General features: G+C 43.3%; 3 protein-coding genes and 2 long non-coding RNA genes across 7 annotated transcripts in view; 2 read left to right on the forward strand and 3 right to left on the reverse strand.

The window, feature by feature from the left end:
* Positions 1-5,846, forward strand: part of LOC124310908 (synaptogenesis protein syg-2-like) — a 39,337-nt gene extending 33,491 nt beyond the window's left edge. The window contains exons 7-14 of one of the 2 annotated variants that reach the window (XM_046775060.1): positions 40-184; positions 376-506; positions 1,009-1,168; positions 3,495-3,797; positions 3,970-4,246; positions 4,324-4,697; positions 4,762-4,904; positions 4,998-5,846. In XM_046775060.1, coding sequence (XP_046631016.1) covers positions 40-184; positions 376-506; positions 1,009-1,168; positions 3,495-3,797; positions 3,970-4,246; positions 4,324-4,697; positions 4,762-4,904; positions 4,998-5,390 — 1,926 coding nt within the window. In that variant the 3' untranslated portion in view covers positions 5,391-5,846. The remainder of the gene's footprint in view (positions 1-39; positions 185-375; positions 507-1,008; positions 1,169-3,494; positions 3,798-3,969; positions 4,247-4,323; positions 4,698-4,761; positions 4,905-4,997) is intronic. The other variant, XM_046775061.1, reaches the window with a different exon arrangement.
* Positions 1-6,659, reverse strand: part of LOC124311739 — a 37,715-nt gene extending 31,056 nt beyond the window's left edge. Inside the window, exons 1-2 of the long non-coding RNA XR_006910189.1 lie at positions 6,323-6,659; positions 6,090-6,196 (exon numbers count right to left, since the gene is read on the reverse strand). This is a non-coding gene — a long non-coding RNA (uncharacterized LOC124311739). The remainder of the gene's footprint in view (positions 1-6,089; positions 6,197-6,322) is intronic.
* Positions 6,660-7,135: 476 nt separating this feature from the next.
* LOC124311951 lies at positions 7,136-8,053 on the forward strand. Its single transcript, XM_046776318.1, has one exon. The coding sequence runs from the start codon at positions 7,136-7,138 to the stop codon at positions 8,051-8,053; it is 918 nt and encodes a 305-aa protein (XP_046632274.1).
* Positions 8,054-9,251: 1,198 nt separating this feature from the next.
* LOC124311642 lies at positions 9,252-10,324 on the reverse strand. Its single transcript, XR_006910061.1, has 3 exons — positions 10,253-10,324; positions 9,830-10,190; positions 9,252-9,757 (listed from the first exon to the last, which is right to left on the reverse strand). It is a non-coding gene; the product is annotated as an uncharacterized LOC124311642 (long non-coding RNA).
* A 1,655-nt stretch (positions 10,325-11,979) lies between these two features.
* LOC124310880 (neural cell adhesion molecule 2-like) overlaps positions 11,980-22,305 on the reverse strand; it is a 44,509-nt gene continuing 34,183 nt past the window's right edge. For both annotated transcript variants that reach the window (XM_046774998.1, XM_046774997.1), the window contains 6 exons: positions 20,792-20,922; positions 19,951-20,110; positions 16,377-16,673; positions 14,458-15,273; positions 14,226-14,362; positions 11,980-13,310 (listed from right to left, as the gene is read on the reverse strand). In XM_046774998.1, the coding sequence (XP_046630954.1) occupies positions 12,948-13,310; positions 14,226-14,362; positions 14,458-15,273; positions 16,377-16,673; positions 19,951-20,110; positions 20,792-20,922 (1,904 nt within the window). In that variant the 3' untranslated portion in view covers positions 11,980-12,947. The remainder of the gene's footprint in view (positions 13,311-14,225; positions 14,363-14,457; positions 15,274-16,376; positions 16,674-19,950; positions 20,111-20,791; positions 20,923-22,305) is intronic.

Here is a 22,305-nt window from a genome sequence, read left to right on the forward strand (position 1 = left end):
CTGTTTTGTCTTTGTCCGTCTGCCTTTCTCTAAATACAGACTTCGTCCGACGGCAACATCAGCTACAGCAGTTTGACATTTGTGGCCAGCGCAGAGGACGGCGGCCAGTACTTGACCTGCCGTGCAGAGAATCACGAACTACCCGCCTCGGTCATGGAAGACACTTTGAAACTCGACGTCCAATGTAAATATATCTACCAAGGATAAACCAAACAAAGCCAGCCCATTTAACTATCCAACCGTCTCTTTCTCTCCCTTTTTCCAATTTTAAAAGCAAAAATAGAAAAGTTCACAGTGTTTTTTTATTCTTTTCTTTTTTTCTTTTCATTTACATTAAACATTTAACCCCTATATGAAAAATAAATAAAAAAATAGATGTTCCCGTCGTCCATTTGGAGCTGGGCAGCAAACTGCAGATTGCCGCCATCAAAGAAGGAGACGACGTCTACATGGAGTGTAATATCCGGGCACACCCTTGGGTCACCAAAGTCACATGGAAACACAACGTAAATATACCAAGCACTATTGCCATTTCTATAACCATTTAGCCCAAGAAAAAATTTGACCAGCAGACAACGTAACAAAACGAAAATCAAACAAAAACTAAAAAGTGGATCACGATGCAAAGATGATTGTAATAATACCGAAACGGTGGGGGAGGGAAATTGCGACGACATGCGCTAGCGGACAGAACTAGAGAGAGAGAGATGGATATGAAATGCAAAGCGCGTAAATGGCTGATGGATGCAGAGTTTAGACGAAACTAATGAACAAGTTTTGCTAGTGCCAGCACAGACACAACAGCAACCAGCCCAGCCGAAATAAGTAAAACACAGTGGTGCAAGTAGCACCATGCAGCAGCAACTGCTGCATGCAATTCAATATGAAACAATGTGATGATACTCTATTCTAAATATTGCCATCGCACGGCATACTGTCAAAAAAGAGGAAAGCGGAAAAATAAAACAAGAGAAGGAAAAAACTTGAATTTTTAAAATCGAAATACAGGGCCGCGCCTTGCAGCAAAACAGCAGCGCCGGGATCATCATGAGCAACCAGAGCCTCGTGCTGCAGCGGATCGATCGACAGACAGCGGGAATCTACACTTGCCTGGCCACTAACATCGAAGGACAAGGAGAGAGCAATGCATTGGCATTGCCTGTCAAATGTAAGTCCTCCTCACTATCAAACCCGCGTTCCCAAAAGAAAAACGAAATGGGCTCGGCTCCCAACCCAACAAGAGTGAGAGAGAAAAATGGTGATCCCATAATATTCATCGGCCTGACTGCTGAAAGAGGTTTTCTTTGTATGTCTATTCTATCGGAAGACGAGCTCCCACTGAAAATATATATTTCACTGCAGAAATAATAGGGCCCCAGCACAAACAGAAATAAAGAAAAAAGGAAAAATATGAATAGTTTAAAGTAGCTCCCAAGTTTCGGGGTTTATTATTTCTTTAGTGTTATCCATCCATCTCCACTCTTTTCTGTTTCTCAGCCATTCTATATGATGCATGAAAAACATCACAGATTTCCACTTGTGACTGCAGCATATAATGGCCTAAGTAAAAGTCAAAGGGAAAAAAACAGGATGCAGTTTTGTTTGTCTTTGCCTCTTCCGGCAGAAAGATGAAGAAAAGGCATCAAAGTTGAGATCGAGTTATTATTCATAGGCGTAACAGGCCTATTTCCAACGTATATGGCGCGACACAAACAGAACAAGACAATAACTGTCAACTGTCCGGCCAGCGCTCAGTTCACCCACAGTCGAAACTGGTTGCTCGACGCAGATTGTCAGATATTTTTCTGTAGCATATTTCTTTCATTTCGTGTTGGTCTTGTGAGAACAAAAAAAAAACTTCCGTTATCCGTTGGCGATCAAGTCGAGTGGAAACAATTGGAAATGCAGAAATCAGAAAAGACATGAAGAGTCTACGTGACGTACAAAAGAGCGGGGCATTATTAGCGATGATCGTGCTGAGAATTTTCTCCCCGCCTCCCCTTTCCAACTTTATAATAGAAACATGCCGTGACCAATCAAAATATTTAGCAGGTTACTCTCGACTGAAAGATTAACTCAAGTATTTCATACGACTGCGAATCATCAGCAAACATGAAATAGACAAAACAACGATCCACATTTGTTTTCGTAAACGTTAACGGTAAACCTTGCGAAAGAAAATGAGGCTTCCAAACATCAAAAGGTTTCAAAAAAAATATTTGAATCTTACTCATGACGACAGAATAACTTCTTACAGCTACAGTTGAAGTCGGATCCCCTTTTATATGTTCGCCCCTTTTTTTTCCCCGTTCGATTTCCTTTTCAGTTAACTCCATATTCAACTGAGGATCTGAAAGTTTCCCCCCCCCCCGCACTAGTCCGTGAATCCTTAGCAAGGCTATCGGACATCCAGCCCATGATGGCCAGTAGTTTCCGATGGAAATCATATCGAACGAAAGCAATAAAATACAGTGGGATAAAAGAGAAATAAACTAAACCCCACCCCACCCTTCTCTCCTTATGCTTCCGGCTTCAGAATGAAACAGAAATGGAAATTTTTCACGAGTGCCACCCGTTATCCTTCCATCAGAGAGAAAGTCTCGAAATGGAAAGAGGGTTTATTTTCTTTTTCCTTTTTCTTGGTATTCCCATTGATCCGATCCGCCAAAACAGGGAAGAAAAAGAGAAAAGAAAGAGAACAGGATGATTCAATAAAGACAGGGTTGCAAACAGGGGGAAAAAAAGAGTGATAGAGGCAGGCAGCTCGACTACTGTGCATAACACAAACCCGAGCAGAATGGCCCAAAAATAGGATGCTCTACTACTACTTTTGCAACTTTTTTTTCCCTTCTATTTTTGTCGATCTTCTTTTTCTTCAAAGGCTAAAAAAAAAAAAAATAAATAAATACAAAAAAGATGGGACCTCAAAGGAGAACTCGTGGAACAACAATAACACTATACTATAGGGTGGGTAGCAGATGCCGGACAGTTGCAAAAGTCTTTTGATCGAACGTTTTTTTTATAAGAAGAAAAAGGGGCGTCGTTCGGGATATTTCCCTTTTACAATGGCCGTGTCAGCAGAAGGTGAACGGCACTAGTGTCAATGACACAGACCTTGACATATCATCTCCTCCTCGATTCTTTTTTTTTTTCCCTCCGCCTCTCAAGATGAAGAAAAGAAGGGTGTTAAAAAGAGAGTGGTACTACTAGTAGTAGGGTATACTAGTGCGTATAATAGCCCAGCACCCTCCCCCGGATAGACTTCTTCTTCTTTTTTTGGCTTGTCTGCTCATCATCATGTTCTGCCCCAAGATCCATTATATGATAGCAACGCCAAGACTTGGCATCATCCATTTTTGACAAACCCATAGTTCTCTCTCTTTGATATTACATGGGGAGGGGTCAGTCAACCGATAGATATATCCTACGTCTTGTACAATAAAAGGAATTTTTCTTTAATCTTTTGGCGTGATTGTCGATGGGGGTTCACGCAGTTCGACCCCATTGCCAGCCAGGTCAACAGACGGCTTACGGAGCATCTCGTAATGAAGCGGTGACGGTTCGATGTGCCGTCGACGCCCATCCAGCCACCGATTTGAGCTTCCGCTGGATGTTCAACTCGACTTTGGCAGTGGCCGAAGTGCCCAACGGTTCCATTTCCACATCCGGATGGCAGAGTAATGTCACACATCGAGTCTACCAAAATGAACAGCAAGATTACGGCACTCTCCTCTGCTGGGCAAAGAACGCCATCGGTGAACAGCGCGATCCCTGCGTTTTCAGCATCCAACCAGCTGGTTTGTTTGTTTTTTTATTACTTTCTCTCTCCTATTCTTTCCCTATTCTCGACGCTCTCTTTTCTATTATCCCAAGAAAAATCGATCCATCCGTCTCCCCCCCCCCCTCCCTCTCCTTTTGGCGTCGGATATTTTATTATATTGTTGTTTCTGTTGTTGCTGGGACGTTCAGGCGAGCCTTCGGCGCCGTACAATTGCACCGTTAACAACATTACATCCAACGGCTTGTCAGTCAACTGTCTGCCAGGCTACGATGGCGGTTTAACTCAATTTTTCAACCTGCAAGTGCTTCAAGCCAAGACGGACAACAAGGCCGTGTTCAACGCTACCGGCGTCCAATCAGGAGACTTTGGCGTCTACTCACTAGATCCGTCGACTTCCTATGAGTTGCACATTTGGGCGGAAAACACCAAGGGTCGCAGTTCGTCGGTCGTTCTCATGGCCGAAACGTAATTTCTTACTATACGATTTGAATTTAAAAAACAAGAATTTAAAAAGAGAATAATCGATAACAATTTGAAACAAGGAGTATCAGTCAAGCTGTGGAGCGCCGAGCTGGACTAGTGGGTCCGACGACTCAAGCCGTCGTCTTTCACATGACGCCAATACTCGGGGCCCTGATCGGGATCGTCGCCACGCTCATAATCGTGGCCGTCGCCATAGTTTTCATCGTCAGGACTCGAGAGCGGGACGATGGCACGCCCAACGGTTCGGCGAGCAAACTCTCCGTCAACACGACTCAAACGAAAAGTGTAAGCCAGTTGAATGTGGAGCCGGGCACGACCGGCAGCATCACGGCAGCCAATAGCACCAGCGGCAAAAGAGACTCGGTGGGCAACGCACTGCTCCAGCAGAAACACGAAGACGAGCACAATCCCGATGTTGTTCCCAATAAGAATGGTATTACTTTTAAAAATGATCATTCAATACGATGTGGAAATTCAAACGAATGCGCGTAATTTAGATTCAAACACGAGAAATGTTGGCGTTAGCACCATCAGTATGGCTGGGCCGATCAATCTTCACTACTCTGCCGCTGGGGAGCCCAGCAGCCAAGTCTACGTTTCAGCCGCATACACTCCATCCCATCTTGGTTATACAACAGCAGTAAGAATTTCGCTACGTTATTTTCCCCACAGATGAATTATATACAACGACTGAAATTTTTCTGAATTTTTAACGAAACGTAAACTTTAACAGACTGAGCACGACGTGATGCTGAGCCACGTCACCGTTCCTATGATGTTGATGATGAGGAGTGACGGCTCAACTTCGGCTACCTCGTCCCTGACGAGGGCCGGGCAACTTCCACATCTGCCGCCATCTCATTCGACCGATCACCAATTCGAGAGTTACCCAACAACGACGGCGGCGGCCGGGACGTACACGGTGGGGAGTCACACGAGTGGCAAAGGCGTCATCGTTTCCCCCGGTCGACATCATTCCCATCGTCATCATCTCCACCATCACCACCACCCGCTGGCCACCGTGTCCGTCATTGAAGAGGAATTGAGCACCGTCTCAACTCCTCTCATGTCCAGCCAGGGCAGCGTTTCTCCGCGCGTCATCAATCCGCGGGAAAGTGCCGTCTGATGATCCCTCCCTCCACAACAACAAAAAACAAATAACGTGTGACAATTACAAATTTCTCGTCTTTTTTCCTTCCTTCCAGAGGCGCAAAAAAAGTTTTAAAACAAAAGTGCTGATGTAAAATGTACATAAACAGGCAAGGCGGGATATAATATGCCATTATTTTATAATTATGTAGTAAAAAAACAAACAACAAACAAATATCCCATCATTAGGGATTCATGAATGATGAAAGGAATATTTCGCTGTGTGTATATATGGACTCTTAACGGCAAAGTCTTGTATGTTTGAACACACTCCATCATCCCGAGTGGAGATCATTCGTTATATCGAGCGAAATCTACTTGGCTGATTGGCATATCACACACACACACACACTCACTCACAGACACACACGCTGAATCAAAGAGAAAAATCAATACACTCAGGCAGAGAGATTTCAGAGCAGTACGTAGCGCTGATTCATTGCATCGCTTTTCCCCACCCATCACGAATATCGTTCAAAATAAAGAAGGAACCAGCATCGGTCTCCGCACTAAAGCAAGGGGGAATTCCCTCAAGTAGAGTTATGAAGGCGACCCAGAAACATTTAGCGCAACATTCCCAGAATATGTTCGTGAACCTCGCCAGATGGCAGTGACGACCGTGAGTACTGCCCAATGCACATAATACATACAACGAAGAAGTTTTTAGTTTTCCTACCTTGAGGAGGGCTCATCTCCATCAATTGAAACTTGTAATGGAGGCCAAGTTGTTGATGGTCAAAGTGTGTGGTTTCTAGTAGAATCGGCTCGTAGTATATCAAACCCCTGAAACAACAACAAGTTCCATATAATAACGATCAATTCAGTTAAGCTTACAATCAGAACATCGTAAAGCAGTAATTAAAAGGGAAAATGGAAATTATTTTTATGGTCTATGGACTTAATCCTTACTGAGTAATGGCTATGGCACGTGCTGTGACCGGTCCGGACACGTGGAGGATACCATAAAGACATGCAAGGTTTTTAATAGTCGCCACAAAGAGAAATCAGGATTGCGTGTCGTCGACGTAGGTAAAGCGTTTTCGTAGGAATTGAACAACAATACACGTCGGTTCCAGTGAAACAAAGGCAAAGAAAAAGAACGAACGAGCTCAAGTGTTTTACGACCACACTGGTCTCTGAAAAGGACCACAATAATTGCCAAATTCGTCGTCTGCCTTGGAAAAGAGCAACTAGCTTGCGGCTATTTAGATTTGTTTCGTAAGATTTCGCGGGAAAAGTAGGAAAATGTCTGTGTTAAGAATGAATAAAGTTAATAACCTGAGTAACTTGATTACTTGAATCATGTTGAAAAAGAGTAGAATCAAGGCTAAGATTACGATCGGGATCGGGCTAAAACAGAATTCAAAAGAAAAAAGAAATTGGCCACTGGCCACTGCCGCTGGTGATACGATTTCGTATCAATTGGCAATGTTGCATCAATATTCAAAGTTTGTTTATTTTATGAAAGTCGTGTAATTGTAATCAATTCGATTCAGGGCCGCCGAGAGGGGGGGGCTAGAGGGGCAAGCTGCCCTGGGCGCCAAGAAGCGGGGGGCGCCAAAAAGCGGAGGGCGCGAAAAAAAAAACAGAAATTAAAAAATAAAAGAAATAAATAAATGATTGTAAATGATGTGTCTTGAAATAGGAAATCGTCTATGTTATTTCATACTTAAATTGAATTTTAGGACGAAAGTGAGAAAGTGAGAGAAGCGAGTAAGCGATATGAAAACGATTTTCCAATTACTTCACACTGGCGAAATGGTCAATCAAGCCAAATCCTTAAAGAAATGGTTAAAATCTTTTGATACGGTGGTCCTTCTTACTGTATGGCTCAAGACGCTTCAAGCGGTGGACGACGTCATTCGTCTCTTGCAATCTAATTCAATTGCAATTGACGACGAAATTATCCTCATCAATCAGCTATTAGATGATTTGGGCCGCATTCGTTCGTCATGGAACGAACTTTTGTCAGAAGCAAAATTGGTGGCCGAATCTCTCGGTTTTGAAAAGGACTTTGAAGTCAAACGAACAAGGAAAACAAAAAGGCACCATGATGAACCTCCGAATACAGCCTACTTCCACGACGGCGCAGAGAAGAAGTTCGAGGTGAGTGTTTTCAACGTTGGATTGGATCATCTTATACAACAAATCCGATCAAGATTCGAAGTCGTTAAAGAGGTTTATGCTAGATTTGATTTCATATGGTCATTGACTGATGATATTGTTGCTCAAGAACGAAAAGCCCGTGAGCTTGCCAAGTTCTACTCTACCGACGTGAATGAAGAAGATCTTGTGGCAGAAATTCGTCACTTTGATCGCGTGAAAGGGGCCCTGTTTAATCCTGGCAACTCATTGAAACTCCTCAATCAGATCTTTTCTAAGGGGCTAGAACCCATGTTTCCATCGATCTGCATCCTTCTGCGGATTTTCAATACGATGTCAGTCTCTGTCGCCGAGGGAGAAAGGTCATTCAGCAAAATGAAAATCATCAAGAACTATTTTAGAGCGACCATGGGACAGGAAAGGCTTTCGAGCCTTATGATGTTATCTATTGAAAACGAGTTGGCCAGATCCGTGTCGTATGAAGAAGTAATTTCAAATTTCGCGTCGAGGAAAGCTCGCAAAATATGCCTTGCATAAATATGTGATTGTGATTTGTGATGTCTTGAATGCCTGTTGGATCTATCTACTGAATAACGATCTATGCGCATAGAATATTGGATTTTACGTGCTTTACTAATACTAAATACTGCACGGATGAAGTGACTAGTTAAACTAGACTACTGTGCTATCTTGAAATCTGAAATGTAATAACCCAGAAAACTGCAAACTAAAATAAATGAAAGCCTATTTGGTTCATCGTCAAATTTCGTCCAATTTTTTTTAGAACTGTATTACTCGAAAGTGGCAGGGCGCCGGACGACGCCTGCCCCGGGCGCCAAAATAGCTCTCTGCGGCCCTGATTCGATTCCAGCCGTAATTTGATCTTCTCATTAAATCGACAGGTCGGATGCAATCTGGATTAATTCCTGATGTAATGGTGTGATTGCCTATTTTTGTCTTGCATAATTGATTCACCTATATTCTGTTTTTCCTTAGTTGCAAAAAAGCATGTTATTTTCTTTGTCTTCTTTGTTATGTTGTTATTTTGCTAACTAAATGTTCCCTTGCCTATTTACCCGTCCATGTGTCATCATTTGCCACATAGTGATGACCATTGTTGAAGCCAGCTATGAATATTAAGATGTCTTCACTTTTCAACCCTGCAGCCGTTCCTGCAGTATGCCTATAGCCCTATAGGCCTACTAACAATGGTTGAAAAATTGAATTGATTATTTTTTTTCACATGTATCATTAGTAGATGGTAATTCTCAACTGTATATCCAAGAACTTCAGGTCCTCATTACATCTAATTTGATTTTCTGTTGCACTGCAATTCCAATTTTACTATTGCTGCATTTATTACGGTGAGCTGCAGTTTGAACATATCAACTAAATAACATTTTCCCATACCTACAATTAATTGTGTTTGTCTTGAGGTTTTGATTTTGTTTTTTTAGTTGGCAAATTGCTAAAAATTTGCCTAACTATATGAATTAAGATTGATTGACTTGAGTTTTTGCTTACTTGAAAATTGACATTTATTCTAATCTGTTTAATAGATCTAGATTGTGGTTGAGAGAACAGCCCTCCTGTGTGATGGACCCTAAATACTGATTGGTGATATCGGAAATGGAAAAAAGAAGAATGGAAGTTATGCATATTATATTTTTTATATGTAAATAACAAATGAAATATAAAAAATTGTACAACATTTCAATAAATAATAATATTCGGCACAATACAATTTAGTCTCGTGCTTATTTCTAGTTTTTTTAAACAGTGAGTTTATAATAAATTTCATTCAACTTTGGCCTTGCAAGTCCAGCTATCAGTCAAGCCAGGGGGAGACTCTGCCTTGATTGACTTTGCCCAGGGAGATTACCTGAACAAGGAAGAAGAGAAAAGTGTGTACAGTTTTGCTAGGAAGTGATTAGTCATAGTAGGCTTCATGGTTAGACTCATGACCCTCCAAAAGTTTTTCTCAGATCTTCCGCCTTCCAAGTCCCCGTTCGACCAGAGCCCTCCTCATCCTTCTGTTTTCAGAGTGGGTGAGTAACCACCGGCGGTTGTTGGTTATATAGTGGTTAGTTAGGGAAACAGGGCCACAGAAAAGAAGGGAGCCCAGATTTACACTTGGTAATTTATCTACATCACCATAATTTATTGATCAATCAATTTTAATTTCAGCAATCTCTCTTCAATTGATCATGAAGTCTATAGAAACAGGGGCAAAGAAATAATCTGAAAGAAGAATGAAGATTTATTTAGATGTCAATAATTCCCAAATGAGATTGTAGCAACAGCAAGCATTACCGCAAATCAATCAATTTCAGATCAGCTTGAATGTGAACTTGTTGTGATGTTCCCCGCAACCTCAGGAGTGGCAGCAAAGAATTGGATGTGATGAGGGTTTCAATATCTGAAGTGTGACTTAACAATTTAGTGAGACATGCCAATGTCAAACAGGCAGACAGTAACAACCAAGGTTGCTGTAATAGAACCTAGAACAGTAGAACACCAGCACCACTGACTAGCATCAGCCTAATTTGGTCTGCACACCTTTCACTAGCTGGCTGCAAGAAAACCATGAGCGTTTTCAGACCACTCTTCAGGATATCACCGGCACAAAAGACTGCATGCAGAAGCTTTATTTGATCACACCTGCTATATAATCCTGTAAATTCACACACAAATAATTAAAATTCAGTAACATTATAGAATCCGAGCTGAAATTACCGTTTTTATGACGAAAAATGTCAGGAAAACAAAATTAGGTATGAAGGATACATAGTACTATCAGCATCACTCACCGAAAACAAATGGAGACTTCCGATATCGTCTGTCGTCTCTAACCATGCTCTAAGCCTCTAACGAAGAGACTCGCGCCATCTAGTGGACATCATTTTAGTTTTAGCTACCTAGTGACAGCAAAAAAGAAACAGATCCATAGCATCCACAAACGACTAGATGGCAACAGCTGGCTTCCTTGGCAGTCATCCGCCCGTCTTTGGGTGTAAAAGAGAAGAGAAATAGTTGTTAGAAACAAAAAAACTAATTTACGTAATATGTATGCCATATGTTTAAGATAGTGCAAAATATCAAAGAAAGAAGTAAATCATGTAAATATACTCTTCCAATTTTTTTTGAAAATTACTTGAATCACTTTAGCAATAAGCCTGAACCCTGAAGAACCGCACGTATTAAACAGATCATTAAATTTTGAAAGTAAAGCAAAAGAATTTACTTTCTAAAATGAAAACGAATTTTTGGTCATTACAAACTTATCTTACTAATCAAATGAACCTTATCTAAGTCACTAAAAAGGTTATTTGGTAGGGGTACTAAAAGTGGTCATGGGGTGTAATTTTCGTAATTCATTCTGGAGTTTAAAGCCCAAACGCGCAATTAAATGTAAATAGAATTAGGTAATAGTTTAATTAATTTCACTAGTGCATAATAGTACAGCTACCCGAAATTCATTCATATGCTTCAAAAATCCGCATCAGCATGGTGGGAAAGTTTTCCGTCGTTTGCACTCACTGTCCTTACGAATCACCCAGTCCTTGGTTGATGTTTTATGGTGAAACTTTATTATAATAGCCATTTGATTTATATAACTATATGGTCGAGTTGCTTTTCCCACCACAAAATGAAAGAACACGAGATGCTATGCTGTATAGTTGCCATTTTTCTGTCAGTTATCGGATGAAGAAAAAGAAACTCTGGTCAACATCAATCTCGATTATGAGATTTTTTCACTAGGCTTGCACTGCCGCTGGCTATGGAATCTGTGGTATGGTATTTTATTAGGCGGCAGAGTTGTGTCAATTAATGCGCACAATATGATCATTTTGATATTGTACGACTAGTTGGGGATCCATCGCCGTAGGCCTGTGGCTATAAAGAAATGCAATCGTTTTATATTCCGCCGCATCTGCAAAATTTTCTCTCGGTTGAACCTTTGTCGGCATTTGGCAACGAATTCTTTGTAGAAGAGCCAGGATTGGTTGTGTGAAATATATCACGAACGTGTGAATCTTTATAACTATTTACCCTGTAGCTTCAAACGTGAATAATAATAACCATCCAAGGTATGGATCCCTATAATAAATAACAGCAGATTTGGCCATACGGGTAACGAATTTCTCCTTCATGTGTTTGATGAGTCGAGTATCTGCAAAAATGTTAGAAAAAAAATTTGAATTTCCAACGATTGTAAAATAGTAATAAATGAATAAAGGCAAATTTTTTTTTGATATTTGTTGTCTAACCGCTTTCCTATGTCTTGGCCGGTGGTTCACGATAGTTGCCGTGATTCGATCACAGATGGTGGTTCGAGCGCTTTATAACGTGATTTGCTCGCACGACTGTTCTAATTGGCGTGACGCTTGTATTTACTACTACTTTCCTTCTCCATTTGGAAATGCCTTCGCCAGCCGACCGCTAAAAATGAAACGTTCAAATGACACGTACCATTGTATTAAAATAAATTGAAGCTATATAGTGACCAATTTTGTTAAACATAAAACATAATATATATTTATATCATCACCATCGGCGCAGAGTTCTCTCTCTGTGACTCGCTTTCACCCATCTCTCCTCGACATCGTAAAATATTTTTTTTTCCATTTCAATTAAAAAACGGATGAGAGAAACATAATATCAACATTGTTACGGGTGATAGACAGACACACAGATGGGCCGAGAGAAATCCAATCGTCCTGACATATAAAAGACGGTAGTTTTCATTTTACACGTAATAGTACAACAGAGTCAATGAGAAATCAGGAAGAAGGAGACGAAACCGGTATAGATTGTTCAACACAGGACATAGCACGTCAACAAATCATGGTTTCCAAATACAAACAATAGCTTGGCCATCCCAAATGATGGCCATTGCGCCAAAAATAAAAGAATAAGAGAAATAAAACTGGTTTCTTTCTTGACGATACCAGAGAGAGTGTGATGTCTTTTCTGTGAAAGGACGGGGGAAAAGGTAATAATATACTGAACAATATATTATTAAAATATTGTGTGAACGGAATCATTTTGAAGCGTTGAACCACGTATGAGACACATCAAAACAGCGAATATATAAATCGACCAAAAGAGGAGTTCAACAATGGCCGGCTTTGTTCTTCTTTTTACATCATTTTGACACACATTTACTTTTTTTTTGTTTTTTTGTTTTAAATATAGACTTGGTACAGCACTGTGTCTTTTGCGTTTGTGTGCACGGGAATGCACAGAGACACAACAACGACAAGCAGAGAACGATGGCGATAGACACGAACCATTTAACTTGGATTACGATTTCTTTGCCTTAAACTCCACCTGTCCACCAGTTAAAATCTTTTAGAAAAAAAAAGGTGTAACTGTAAAATAATGCGGTGTCGGTTGGTGATGACGACGCGTCTGGTTTATGTGTCTCTTACATTAAAATGGTTTCACGAATGTTGTTGCCATGGGCGGTCATCGTTTGACTGACATCCGGCAGAACGACCTGGTGGTGGTGGTGGTGTTGTTGTTGTAGTAATGGCTGCTGGAAGGTGGATAGCTGAGCTGCTGTGGTAGTAGGCGGCGGCGGAGCTTCGCTTCTTATTCGTTTATGCGACTGCTGTTGTTGCTGCTTCCGCTTCAAAGTGTGGTCTATTTGGGCGTAGACCACTCCGTCCGTGGGTCCGGCGGTGGTGGCAACCGGGTCCGTCGTACCTACGGGCAATTTGCCGCTCGGCACGGCCAGGTGAGTCGGTCGATGACGAGACAGCGTCAGCTCGGCGTAAACCACTTCCTCCTGCCAACAGAAACACAAGAAATGCATTTAAAAAAAATAGCTCTCCAAAAAAAAAAGGAGAAAAAAACAACATTTCCATCCATCGCCAGAGTCGGATCGATGGTGTTTTGTGTGTGTACATATGTCTACTTTGCCCGAATGCGAGCAGCAGCAGCAGCAGCAGCAGCACTCAATGGATTATACGACACAGTCGTCTCCACACACACACAAAAGGATTGTGTAGGATGAGCAAAGATGGAGAAGGCGAACATGTTGGGCTGTTTGCGCTACTTGAAGAATCGGTAGAGTCAAACATCGAGACAGCTGTGCTGACGGAATATAATGGCATACTCTCTCTCTCTCTGCGTACAGAGAGCAGTCAACTCATTTCTTCTTGCTCGGGCCCGTGAAAGAGGGCCCAAATATATATCAGGAAAATCTGTAATACTAGCTCACCCCTCCTCTCTCTCTCTCAGTCCATACATACATGCATGCATGACATGAACTGTACATATACAATGTGGAGAATAAGTTCTGTTTATTGATCCGCACAAATTCCGTCTCCGTAGTTTCACCAAACATTCAGATAGCGTCGGTGCTGTCGCCATTGACGGTGAGGTGAAGCTAAACTGCTGGAAGAGCTAGATTTATGTCACGATCGAGCGGATGCAAGCGAAAAGGGGTGAGCAAGTATCAAAAGATGAGAGAGAGAGAGAAACCGCTTTTCATTATCTTCACTCGTCCGCGAATATCGCCCGGATATGCGCACGGCGGAGACTTCAAAGCAAATATGTACAAGAACCCCATGTGACAGGTGTTGCAAAGTACAAACTCATCAATGACAATGACAGTCACAGTCACCCCCCCCCCCCCTTCCCCCCCACTGGACAGAGTAAGGAGGGAAATGAGATTTGGCAAGTGCAAATTTGAATTTACCTGACTAGATCGAACAGCGGAAGAAGAGCCAGCTGGACTGTCGCCGCGCAACGGAAGAGTCGACGCGCTGGACGGGGTCCGACCGTTGGCCATCAGATCGAGCGGGTTGCTGATGATGTGCGGCATCGACTCCATTCCTGTGAATAATTGACAATTTCATTTCCTGTTCATCACTGAGACCGCGGAATTTAATTTCTGCATTTACTAGCCACAGCGTCGCAGAATGACTCACCTGATTTATCTTTGCCAATAACATCCGGATCTTTGGTGCCCAGCTCAATGTATTCGTTGCCGTTGTAACTGTCCATGTCTCGATCTTTATCTTTGCTAATGACCGAAGCTGATTGATGGTTGAGATGATTGGCCCCACCGCTGGTGCCCGGCTTGTTCTTTCGCTGGCGGAAGCGCAGAGCCGCAATGAGAGTTGCCATCATGAAGACACCGGTGGCGACGATGCCAATCAAGATGCCCAAGGTGGGAGTCATCTCGAAATTGGAGAAGCCGCCGCCTCCACCCGCACCACCGGCGGCCTGCATCTCGGCCGGCAGCAACCCGACGACGGCCTGCTGAGTGGCTTCAATGAAAACCGATTCGCTGACGCCGTGGGCGTTGACCGCCGTCACCTGGAGTAACGTGCCCACCGGCGGAATGACGGCGATGCTCCCGAAAAACACGTTGCCGCCGCCGCCGTTAGCGGAGCCAGCGCCGCCATTGCTGTGCCGTCTGGCCGTCTTGTTGTTGGGCGCCTCATCGATTGTGATGAGGTTGTTGTTGGACGACCCTCCGCCAGATTTCCAGCTGTGGGTTTTGGGGTTTTCGTCGGATCCTCCTGGCGAGAGGCCAGACGGTCCCGAAGAGGATCCCAAGTGGAGAGCGAATCTCGGCGACGAGGAAGTCAAGTTGGCCAGCAACGCTCTGGTTTTGATGTCGAAAACGTGCATCTTGAAGTGCTGGGGAATGCCGCCGTCGTAACCCTCTGCGCAATCGATTTCAAATGACGACAAAGTCTGGTTGGAGATGGAACAGTTCCTGGGCGGATCGGGAACACCTGGGCACGCGATATACACAATACAATACAGTCGGTACAACAACAACAAACTCGGTGGCTATTTTTCTTGCTGTCCGCCTCACATTTCTCTCGCAAAAAAGAAAAAAGTTTGGACCTTCATTTTTCCCTGGCGCATTTTTTGAATTGAACGAGCGCTAGCGTTATCGACGGCCATCAGCGACTACTAAGAACTCACCGTGCCCCGTCATATTATTATTGTAATCATATTGTAAAGGACTATACTATTATAGGCCAAGACCAAACATATTTCAGCACGCACCACCAACTCGACATTTTTTCCCCCGATTTCTCTCCTCCTATCTCTTTTTTTCTTTTTCCGCTCCTTTTCACACAAATAATAAAAAACGAAAAAAAGGTGCAGGTACATATCGACGATTCCGGCGTGAATTCAGCTTGAAAACCAGTGTAAACTTAAAATGTAAATAGACCTGTAGTAAATCTAAAGTTACACAAAGTATATCTGAATGTGAATAAGCTCCCCTACCGAAAAAAAAAAACCAAATTGGAAGGGGGAAAAAAAGTTGGCCGGCTGGTATTACAGTCGACAAGAGAAGAAAGTCTAAGCTACTACGTGATAAGCCTATGGTACACATAAGGGAGTTGTTGAGTAACCAAATAATACAAGCATAACCGAGCTGGGTGAGGAGGAGTAGGAGGAGAAGTTTCCAGCTCCTCTCTGGGCTCTGGTTCTCGCTGCTCCTACGTAAATCCAAACTGGCCCGTGCCAATCACGCACACTTCACACGCGCGTTAGGTGTTGGTGGCCTGTGCACACAACGTGCGAGGGGGAGGGAGGTCCATATCGGACAAATACTTCACTAAGAACTAGTCGACAGAGTTGGGCTGGATAGGTCCACATGTACAAGGGAGAGAGATGCAAACATTGTTGAAGGGGGATTTGGCCACTTTCGAGTGTGTTACAACAACTCGATCCCGACCGCCCCAGCACATATTCTCTCTAAGCAGCTCAAAGGATTGCAGAGCCCCACCCAGATTGAACACTGCACCAAGGTCCTGGCCAAGGTGAGACATATCCTTTTTCTAGAATCAAAAAGAAGAAGGATTGAATTCGAAATTCTTACCGGCGGCGTAAAAGTGGAAGACGCACGGCTGCGATTGGAGACCGAGGGGATTGGCGGCCCAGCAGAGCAAAGTCCCGAAATCCATTTCACTGCGAGGTGTGTAGCGCAGGATCGAGATGGAGCCGTCGGCCGTGGTCCGGTATCCCGAAGTCAAGTCGACCAATTCGCCGGTGCCGTTGAACGTCCAACGGAAACTCGTGGCGCCCGGCTTGGATTCAACGTGACATTCCACTTCGCTCGTCAATCCCTTGGCGCCTCCGTACGAATTCTTCTGCTCCGGACGACACACGGGCTTGTCTGTTTTCAAAAGAAGCAACGCAACAACACAAAAATTAATTTTACAAATTGAATTCCAGACCCGAAATCCTTTTTTTTTTTTTCAACTTAGATGATAGTCTTTTTAGTTTAAGTTAACCGAATTTCGTTCCTTCATAAAAATGATCAAAAGGAAACTCTGGGGCGACCAAGAGATGAACAAGTTTGAAACTTGTTGTTGTACTTTCTGGCGAGGAGGACCAAGTCTCAAGACGGGCCGGGCCACTAATGGAATTATAGAAGCGGCCCAATTGAGCTAGCTGGACGGCTAATTTGGCTCAACACAGTTAGAGCTAGTAAGAGTGGTAGATGGGCGATGGCCGGAGGGGCCACCAGCAGAGAGAAGTCACCGGGGCAAATACGAGACGAGCCAATAGAAAGAAGAAGACGAAGCGGCCAGCGAGCACAAACGATTGCCAAGCACGACACGACTTGGACACTAGCACAATTTCGGTTGCCTGCCCTCCTCCGTATAATCAGAGCGTGACTCGACTGGACCTCCCCTCCATTTTTTCTAACCAAAATTCTTTTTTTTTTCTCGCCTCGAGAAGGTTATTTTAGAAAAAACGATTGCACTAAAGCACGAAATTGCGTTTGAAACTTTGGTATTTACAAGGCCTACAACATTTTCAAGAAGTTTTTCCGATTTTGTTGGTGTCATCTTGCAGGTAACGAAGAAAAATCGTGTTGCGCCAAAGAATTCTTTTTCGGGATGTTTTGACAAATGAAGATTTAAGAAAAGAGCCGGCAGGGAGTGAAGGTAAACAGCTGTTTCGGTGCTTACATGCAGCAGTAGCAGCAGCATCGACCACTGCACGATGAGGTGTCTACTCCTTTCAAAGAGAGAGCCGCTCCTTTTCAGATCGAAGATGAAAATGTAACGCAAACAAATAACAAAAAAAACTTGGAGGAAGAAAGAAAAACACATTTTTCTTCTTTTTGTAGAGCCGATGGCATCAGTCCATAAACCCATTTCGCCGCTGAAAGATACTGCGACAACAACATGCATCCATTGAGGCAAGAGGAAAACGAACGACTCTAAATGTTTAATACGTTCAGCCAGAAGCCAAATAGGGAAAAAATGGGGTTCCACCAAGAAAAAGGGAAACAACAACCAAAATAATTAAGTTGTGCTATAACAATAATAATAGAGAGCCGGAAAATTGCATTGACTAGGCTATCTAGCTGAAGGCGTTGAAATGTTTCCAGGGACGTGGCAAGGCCAAATGTTTTTCTTTTTTTTTTTAGAAATGCGTCACACAGTACCGCCGCTCTTATTTAAAAAAGACATTGGCGAAAGAAATGAAAGAGGATTTGAATTTTCCCCCCGTTTTTCTGTAAAAGAAAAAAACATCCAATTAGAAGATTTCCTTTTTTTTAAACGATATTTAAAAAAGAAAAAAGGGGAAGAAGAAGAAAAAAAGAGGATGAGCGAAATGTAAAGTCGAGAGTTCGACGAAAGTCGCTGCGGGGTCTGCACCAAGTCTTTAGAAATGCTATTGGGCGACTTGTTCGTCAAATGAAATACGTTTTTCTTCTTCTTCTCCTTTTCTTGTTATAAGATGAGGACATTTGAAGAGTCTCTCTCCTCGCTGGCAAAATTCATGATTCATGTGTACGGTGTGTGTCTGTATATAATATCCATCTCGTTATACAGTACGGCAGTTAGTTGCGTATGTTCCCGTCAGGTTTCTTTTCCCCCGCCGATCCTTTGATGGATCTGATAGACTAACAGCTATAGAGCGACTCATGTCAACAACATGAAAAGATGGAAGAAAAATGGCACAAACTTGTCCAGTGATAGGCAAAGAAATCAAAAGAAATCAAAAGAAAAAAAGAGATGAGAATAAGAATGGATTTTTATCGGACATGCGCGTGCGGGAACTCTTTCAAGTTGAACATGTTGTGTAGCCTAGTCGTGGGCAGTCGAGATTGAATAAGCACGACTGGGCTGCTGCTGCTCTCAGCTCGGCGTCCACAGCTCCTCGAGGAGCAAACGTTCGACCATCCGCACAACTATAGAAATGAAATCAACCAGATTTGATTCGAATCCCCCTTTTTTTGGGCTGGAAAAAGATCCCGTCGCCCCAATTGTGTCTCCCATGGAAACTGAAGGGACCGCAAATCTTTTTCCGCGGTTGCCGTCGGGTTCGCACAGGTGCCGTTAACAATGGCCGTCTCTTATTTTCCCATCATTTCCCATCGGACACAAGGGAAAATGGCCGATGCGGCGACAAAATGATAGCGAGAGAAAAAAAACGAAAAAACGTGCGCGCAGAAAAGCAGTTCCACGTAGGATCTTTCTTATTTATGAAAGAAACTGAATATTTGATGTAACCAAGCGCTAGAAAGCTTATTACCCACGTACTAGTAGAAGACGCAAGTGTATAAAATGCCCGGTGTATACAAATATATACGTATGTGTCTATCGACCGGGGTTTGCGTGGAGTTGCACTCGGATTTGTCAGGTCCGTGTTAGATCTGTTTGCTCCCATATCTCTTCTTCTTCTTCTTTTTCTCTCTCTTTGTTCAGCTCTTTGTTTGAACTGCATTTCTTATCCCATCTCTCTAGCTCGACTGTGTGTACTTACTCGGTTGTTTTTAGTCGAGTTATTATTCTTCCTGCAGCACTCGTCAATCCGTCATGAACCGTGTACGGACACAGGGCCAAGAAAAAAAGTGATTGATCAATAATATTTAACGTCGGATCGGAAAGGGCAACGAGGAGAATACAAAAAAAAGGATTTGACTAGTCGAATGAAACTTTCCAAGGGAAAAAGGAATGTTAACGAACTTTTGCTCGGCACTCCATCAATCATTATCTAAGCTAACGTGATGATGATCACATTTTCTAATGCTACGAGGGGGGGGAGGGAACACATTTTTTTCGACTATGAAGGGGAAAAAAAAAAGTCAAAAATAAAAGTTTCGCCGAAAAACTTTGAAAAGTTCCTTCGTGTCACGGCAAACTTGAGGACAATCAAATCGACCGCCGCACAAGTCGGTCCCGTTTGTTCTTTCTCTCTTCACTTTTCCCTCACCCCCTTTTTACTGGGATGAGTAAGGAGCGAAAAGGAATTCATTGCCGTAGACGTGAAAAACCGACCACTTTCAACGTGAGCGCCGGATTCCGACGTCTCCTTAAAGGCACAAAAGACTTTGGAGCGCCAAAGACGAAGGAAAGTTGGGCCAAAAAGGAGAGAACTAAAAATAAAAATAAACGTCAAGGAGAAAACGTTGGAGAAAATGCGAGACTTACGTGCAACGTGCAGGTGGAAAGGTGAGCTGGATCCCTCGCCTTCGGCGTTGCTAGCGTGACATGTGTAGCGTCCCGCCGAGCTGCGCGCCACTCGCTGCAAAACCAGACTCGATTCGCTGATGATCACACCGGCGCTCACGTTGTGCTGTAAAACGTTGCCCTGCGGTGATCAAGGAGAAGAGAAACATCGTTATCTTTGAACATTGAAGCGACGGAGTGTACACCTGCCAAATTGCTTCCTTTTCCATCTCTCTTTTCTTTTTCTTTTCTTTTCTTTTTTAAATTATTTTTATGGTAATTCGAGTAACCCCCCGCACTCAGTAATCAAAATAACTAAGACGAGGTCAAAAAGGTGACGTCGAGCGGATATGAAAAATGTTGGCTGCCATCTCGTGAAATACGGCGAAAAGATTCGAATCCGTTGGCCAATTAAATTGCGTTTGTTTGCACATGTGAAATTCCTATTAAACAAGATGAAGAACAGTGCGGGATAAAAAGAAACGGGACGCCGGTCGAGGAATGAGAGATCACAACCAAATGCCAAATTGCCCATAGAAAGTTGCGCAACGTATGATACATTTGCACGTCATCTAGGGGATGTACGACAGCATATGAATAATGCACCGCAGCTGAAAATGGAATGCACCTCGCTCGGCAATAAAATCAGATGAAAGTGAGGTTTTAACTACGGAATTGCATGGCATTTTCCAGCGGCTCCAAAGGTCATTTGCTTGTTCCCAATCCAAGTGCACCAACTAGGACGTAACAATACTAACGGAAACTCAAACCCCAAAAATTCTACACTCGTTCAAATAACTTTCGAGGGCAGAGACGAACGAACCTGATGGCGCCAAACGAGGCGAACGGCTGATGGACGGGCCGTGACGTGACAGTCGAAGTAGACGTCGATCCCTTCTCGGATGTGTTCGCTTTCCAAGTTCCTGCCGAGCTCCAGCCGAACGCGAGGAACATCTAAACAGCATCAATTGTGTTGACACAGGAAACAAAACATTATTTGACCTTTTCATTTCAAAAAAAAGGAAAAGAAAAACAAAAGGGGGAGCCAATAACAATCGAGCCAATCGTCCAGAATTATCCGCCTCCAAATTTCCGCACGAGAAAACCACGATGTCCAACTTCAACTCTTGTCCGTAAATAATAGCATTGGCGAGGATAGTATTACATTCACGTTAAGTAATGTGCTCTCCCGTCTCGGCTTGTCTGATGATGAACTGGACGATAACGAGACTGTGAATACTGTGAACTCTGGCCGGACAATTTGACATGTTGTGTGTCCGTCTCCTTCCGTCTCGGAAAACACGTACGTCTCTCAACATCGCCGACAAGGCTCTTTGAGGAGGATTCCCGCGACCGCCGCCGCCGGCTCCCTTTACCGTTCACTTCACTTGACGTAATAGCCTAATTCGCCGGCCTTTATGGAGGGGGGAGCATTGCATTACACAGCAGTTCCTTGCACATGCGGCTGCGACTCTTAATCATTTCTGCGTTTCCAGTTTTTTTCTTCTTCTTCTTCATCTTCTTCTCTATTTCAGGAAGCGGGAGGGGGGGGGGAATCCCCCTCACTAACTCGTCCTTAGACTCAACCGGGCGTCTTCCTTAATTGAATCAACTAACTATACACAGCAGGAGCTATCTAATGTATTAATACCGCCAGTCCTTGCTCCAACCTTTGCTCTGCTTTTCGCTCTCGAGATGTCGACCCGCTGATGTCGTCCGCATGACCGCCAGAGCATCAATGGCCGTATCCGTCGTTGCCGGACGTTTCGTCGTGAATGTTTAGTGTATAAATAGGAAAATAGTATAGCTAAAGCTCTATAACTAACTATTTAGGCAGTAGACAGTTATGCTCTCTCTATATATATATCTAGTATCTACTGTAGCGAATTGAATATATCTAAACTTGCTGGGCCAACACATGTTATCTCGTCGTCGTTAAAGATTCAAATCGGCCGGGGGGCCCTCGACGGTTCACGGGATGAGATTTTGCCTAGGCAGCGAGCGAGCGGGCCCCACTTGTGACGTGCAATCTGTTCAGCTAAATCTGATACAAATCTAACTGATCTCCTTTGCTCAAACTGCTACTACTCTATTGTTGACGTCGAGTTGATTCCGGCTTTTCCAAAGGAGATTTACTTGTTTCGATTCAGGGGAAGGGGAAAACATAACAACATCTCCCCCGAAATCACGAGGGAACGAAACGAAACACATGGCGCAGGTACAATACGCCAGGAAAATCAAAAAATTTAAAAAGAAAATGGTGCCGAATGTGCGTGTCTGCGTGTTGTCGACTCACGGCAAAAGATATTAAAAGCAACACACACACACACACTGTGT

Source organism: Daphnia pulicaria, chromosome 8, assembly GCF_021234035.1.
Source record: "Daphnia pulicaria isolate SC F1-1A chromosome 8, SC_F0-13Bv2, whole genome shotgun sequence".
NCBI classification, from domain to species: domain Eukaryota; kingdom Metazoa; phylum Arthropoda; class Branchiopoda; order Diplostraca; family Daphniidae; genus Daphnia; species Daphnia pulicaria.